The 6,000-nt window shown below is 32.7% G+C and overlaps 1 protein-coding gene across 1 annotated transcript in view; it reads left to right on the forward strand.

The window, feature by feature from the left end:
* Positions 1-1,170, forward strand: part of MAK10 (MAK10 homolog) — a 93,344-nt gene extending 92,174 nt beyond the window's left edge. Inside the window, exons 15-17 of the mRNA XM_089832927.1 lie at positions 154-222; positions 462-560; positions 753-1,170. Coding sequence (XP_089689053.1) covers positions 154-222; positions 462-560; positions 753-995 — 411 coding nt within the window. The 3' untranslated portion in view covers positions 996-1,170. The remainder of the gene's footprint in view (positions 1-153; positions 223-461; positions 561-752) is intronic.
* Positions 1,171-6,000: the final 4,830 nt, after the last annotated feature.

A 6,000-nucleotide genomic window follows, 5' to 3' on the forward strand; every position in this document is an offset into this window, starting at 1 on the left:
ACTTTTTCTATTAAACATAGTAATAGAAGTTTGATTTTGTTGAATAAACAGTTTTATTTTTTGCATATTAAAAAATCTTTTAATAGTTAGCTTTTCTTCCCAGAAACATTCATTAAATTTTACAATCATGAAAATCTTTTGTTCTATTTTCAGATGCTTGCTGCTTTAACCAACGACCACAAATTTGTTGATCGTCCAACAATTTTTAATACTGAGCAGGAGGTATGTGAAGAATGTATTTTATGATTGATTTACTGCTGAATTTCCCTTATCTTGTACACTGTTATTCTTGTCCCTTCGATTGTTGCAGTTAGAAATTCTTTTTAGCTGTTACATGACAGTTGGGTGCTAGCCATTAGTTATCTTAGATTTATTAATTGACCAATGGTATTGATCTCAATGAAGTGCATGTAATTTAAACATGGTATAAAATTGAGTAATTTGTTGACTCTTATTTCCAGATATTCATTCAAAATTTTGAATTGCTGCAAAGCTCTCGAGTTCCTGAGCCACTGTCATATATTCAGTTTAAGCAATCAACAATGCATGTCAATTTTTTTGTGAGTATTTTTCCTATCGTTTAGTAATTTTTAATTCTCTTTCTTATTAATAGGATAGTCAAAGCTTTAGGTGTACTTATTGTTGCATTGACATATAATGGCATAATTGGTTTCTAGTATGTGTGGTCTTTAGTTGTACGACTTGAGAAATTTTGGAATACTTGTAGACTCATCAAGTTGTTGAAATTCCAGATGCAATTTCGGCGGATGGATAAATGTTTTGAAGAAGCCCTGAACGTTTTGAAGGAGCTCAGACATTGTGTTCCAAAGGGTTTTAGGAGACTTGAAGAAATTCGTCAAATGGAGCATGTTGCAGAGAAAAACAGAATTGCACTGAGTGTCATCCTCGCGGGGAAAGGCGACAGTTTACCCAGGGTGTCTTTTGAATTTTCTCAGCATCCATGCTTTCCGGTTGCTGTTATCAAGAGATCTTGATACTTTGAGCATGTCCTAAAGAACATCATGCTAGTGGTCATTGTAGCTTTTGCATTGGTACATAATTTATCTAACTCGTTGAATAATTTAATATCTATGTAAGGGGGTTTTTTTTTGGCTTTGACTGAATTTTAATAGGGATTTTAAAGAAGGCATTTGGTTATTTTTTAACGCATTGATTCGGGTAGAGTACCTCATCATTTTTTATTGGTTTTGACTGAGTTTTATAAGGGATTTTAAAAAAGGGATTTGGTTATTTTGTTTATGCATTGATTAATCAGGATCCAACTTTCCACTATAGAAAGATAGTTTAAAAGCAAGTTTTGAATTCACTCTTCTCAAGGCTCTCAAGAGTCTTTCTTCATCTTCTTAAACCTCGGGTTTAGGATAGGCTCAGGATTAGGTGCAACTGCTTCTTCTTCATTACTAGCATCAACAAGATGCACTTCTCTTCTCTAGGATATTTCAACAACTTCAAGTCTAGCTATAATTTATCTTAATATGTTCATAATAGAATTATCTTCATTTTCTCTACCTCAAACCATTTTGATAATAGTTCTTGCGAGAATCATAACCCTCTACAAGTCATAGGTTAGAAACTCGGTTAACCACCCTACAACTAATCTTTAGAAAAGTTCTTAATGATCCCAAACTTTGTAGGGAAAGAAACCATGCTCTAATACCACCTGACGCAAGGCTAGGAATCCAAAAGAAGGGCATTATAATCTAGAGTTACCAAGTTAGGCACGAAAGACAATTAGAGGAGAATCCATAAGAAATTATAGAGAATTCCAATACAGGCATAAGGTCTACCTAGTTTCCACCATAAATATCCAAAATACAATGTGCAAGCTTAGGAGCACAAAGTCTTAATATTTCCTTCTATCTCACTTCATTCTCTCTATCCTAACTCAAGATCTCAAATATATAGCTAGAAAGACCATGAGTTATTATATTAGGCAAATTATTGATAAATATAGGTCATGTCCCAAAGGAAAATTTAATGACCTTACGATAAAACAAATTAACTTGGGGGTGGGGGTTGGGGAGGACAAAGATTAGGTTCACCCATGATCCAAGAAGGAAACCCCAAGGTCATGTAAATCCTTCATACTACACATAACCTCGCCAAAGCCAAAACCAAATGTTACTCAAGATACTAGAAAAGAACAAGCATTGAGCAAATATATAGGATAACTCTAGAAAATCAATGAATTGGTTTTTGTAGGCTTAGATACAAGATCCATGATAGGTCCTCAATAAGGAGCTAATTGTATAGAAATAGAAAACTTGAACAACAAAGACTATTCCTCAAATAGTAGACATGAAGAATTGAAAAGAAATCATTTTGGTTGATACAAGATTTCCAAAGTACCCAAAATACTCTTGTGTAAAAAACATAAGAACCCAATAATCTTTTGCAAACGTCCTAATAGGCTCCCCCAAAGGAGTAGCCTTCAGAATTCATGCTAACAATATCTTCCTTTGGCATTGATGGCAACATATGATGAAAAACCATATGCCAAAAATACCAAATAGAAAATGCAATTGCTCCCCAATTCATATCAATAAGATTTTACTGAAATTAGTAGAAACTGAACTCTCCTCAACATACAAAACTCTCCTCCATAAAACAAATGATATTATCCCCCATAGATGTGTAAGTTTTGTCATATATTAATCTCTCCCATTGAAATCAATGACAAAGCTTCTATTATGCTAATTCTCGAAGTTCAGTCATCTCTAATACAATCTAAAATAGATCACCAAGTGTCAAAAGATGTTATATAATACATTATCAAAGAGTTCTAAATAATTTTGCTCAAAAAAAGACTACTCCCCTAAAGGAAGCATTGCCAAACATACAGTTTAGAAGTAAGAATAATTTCTCAATATATTGGATTAATGCAATCCCACATTAGCTACTATGAATTAGGTTGGGACATAAACCCAAGCATGGCTTCAAGTACTCAAAGGTGTCTTTAGCCTATGTCTACTATCTATTCTTTTGTGCTACTATACTCCAATATAATTTACTTTTCTACTACCTTCACTCTCAATAAATGATACTTTATTGTAATGTGCTTAGTCTTTGAATGTAACACAAGATTCTTTGACATGCTAACCATACTTGTGTTATCATGAGAAATAATAATAGGTTCTGAAAACTCGTGTTAGAAATAGGAAATACAAAAGCGGGTGAATCAATATTTTACAAACATTTGCCCAATTATGGATATCATTAACAAACTCTTAACTTGCATATGAAAACAAACTAATTAAGCTAAACTATAAACACAATCATAAAATAATGTAACACATAACATTATATTTTGTTAACCAGAGAAACCTTGACTAAGGGAAAACCCCAGTGAGGATGGTACACACACGATGATCCACCAATCAAAAACATCTTGTGAAAGGTATTGACCCTATTAGGAGTCTATTACATTTATATAGTGTATTATTCTTTGTTAGAATAATACACTATATTAGAATCCTCAACTCTATTAGGAGCTTTTATTACAATATACGAAGTATGCATGATGAGCCCATTGCACAAATATGCAATATACAATATATTCTTCAATACAAGATATAAATACAAAAACTTTTTTGGTGTTGCTGATATCTTCAATATGTAATTTTGTCTTTCGTTTCTCTTCACAAAACAAATTCACACTACTCTAATCTTATATCAGAATTTGCATCTTAACCATATCATATACGTATTACAAAAACCACACTAAACTCCTCATTCACAACTTTTTCTTTATACCTTATTTCTTTAACCTATCGACCTTCATTTCTTCACATGTTTGCCAAATAACAAAATTTAGTATTTTTCACTTAGATTTAAAATATAGGGTGTCATCCTTGATTAGTTAAGTAATATTTAAATAAATAAAATAATTCCTTACTTTAAAACTAAAATATCTCCGTTTGTATTGACCGTACTATCTTGCGCTCATCCACATGTCATCTTGACATATTCTACTACCTCAAGGTAAGTGCACAAGTTCCATAAATGCTAATACAAACTTTGCTGACCAAAATAGTGTTTGTGCTAACAAATAGACCTAGTTGCACTTAAACAAATTTCTAAGTCTATGTTTCAAACCTTTATCTCCAAGATTGGTTGACTTAATTTTGACTATATGTTTCTGTAAGTAACATCATACTAAGAAACCTAGACAAATTTTCAACAATCTCCCTCTTTGACATTAATGGTAACATATGAAAAAATTGGCTGATTCCCAAAACCGAAACTTCAAAAGTTTGTAACTTTTGTTACACGATCATTACAAACTTTTCAAAAACTATGGATAATAATATATACCATCTTTACATACATAGGGATACTCCCCCTTTGACTATACTCTATCTTTTATATATCTTTACATACAATTTTCCTCATTCACCCCACCTTTGCATCAATGACAAAGGTAGTGACAAAACTTATATACATGTCAAAATTTTGTACCTTAACCTTCATGTTGATATTCTGGAAATGTAATCAACAAAGCTTTCTTTTAGATTTTTAAATTCTTTCTCCCACATGTCTTTGGCTACCTTAGATACATTGATTGGGGTGTATAGCCCATAGGACACTACCTCTACTACATTTAAGTGTAAATATACAAATTTCTCATATGATGTCTTAGCCTTAAGACATTCTTCTAGTTGCTTCTGAACATTGCTGATTTTCAATGTCAAATTTTCCCTCAATAATGAGAATGTTTTGATAATTTCTCTCTTTTTAACTCAATCATATATATATATATATTCACAATTCTTATCTCTAAGTCTCCAATCTTCCTCTCGGCTTGTTAAAGCTCATTAACAAGGTTCTGTAATTCTTTTTCTTATCGCTTAGTGCCTCATTCACATCTCTGATGAAATTGTATGATAAAGTGTACTATCCGTACAATTTCCTTCCTTCTACTACACATCTCCTTAACTCTTTTATACAAGAGTCAAGTCCTACTAAGTTATTTCTAATGATTTTGCACATTGTATCAAATAACTCTGCATCATGTCTGACTTGTGCCTGAGTAGTTGCTACTTCTAATAAATGAGTAACCTTGTTCAATTGTACAAAGTTTCCATTATTTATGATTGTGTTATTCAGTGTCTCAATCTTTGGCTGCCATGGTTCACTTCAGAACTTTTGACTTTGCCCTTATCTTTTCTTTTTCCTTCATTTTTTCGTCTGCTTCTATGTTGTCCTTTTTAGATTCCTCTGATTCTGATTCAATAATTTGTGTTCTTTGTATTCCCTTATATGTAAGAAGTGTCTTTCTTTTCTTTTTAGGTCCACTAGCCATCTTCTTGACACTTGTATTATTAGATTAAGTTGGCTCCTACTTGACTTCAATTAACCTTGCAACCCTTTTGGTGTTAGGAGGGGTGGTTGATTGGACTTTGATTATGTTGACATCTTCTTCTTGTTTCTTTTGAACAAGTCAAATAAATTGAGGTTGTACATGTGACACTGTTGCATAGGAGGCACTTGGATTTGCATTAATGGTCCTACTACAATAACCCCTGTAGTACTCCCAATAACTACATGCATAACAATGAATATTTTTGATTGCCCACTTGCCTTCATCTCCACTGCTATACCCATGGCTTCTTTGAACTCTTATCTTCTCATTCCTGATTCCTTCAATATAGTGTCTATCTTTTTGTCCACTCTCCTTGATCTCTTTTCTATGCAACTAAGTATATATTTATTTGATGTTTTCTTCATAAGTGCCCCATCTAGGAAACTCCTTGTCTCTTTCTGATTCAAGAATAATCTTTGCATTTCCTTCTATCATTTCTTATGTCATTTCTCACCCCATAGGCTTAATGAACTTCACCCTTGGTTTAACTACTTCCATGCAAGTCATGTCAGTTTCAACCATGAACAACTAATGATGGAGTCCTATATCTTTGTTTCAATTCTGCTTGGAATTTTTCACCATTCTAGTTATATCTTCAATCATTTTATCCTTTGAAT

This window comes from Cupressus sempervirens, chromosome 5 (genome assembly GCF_028749045.1).
Source record: "Cupressus sempervirens isolate cs-2001-9-10 chromosome 5, ASM2874904v1, whole genome shotgun sequence".
Classification (NCBI taxonomy): domain Eukaryota; kingdom Viridiplantae; phylum Streptophyta; class Pinopsida; order Cupressales; family Cupressaceae; genus Cupressus; species Cupressus sempervirens.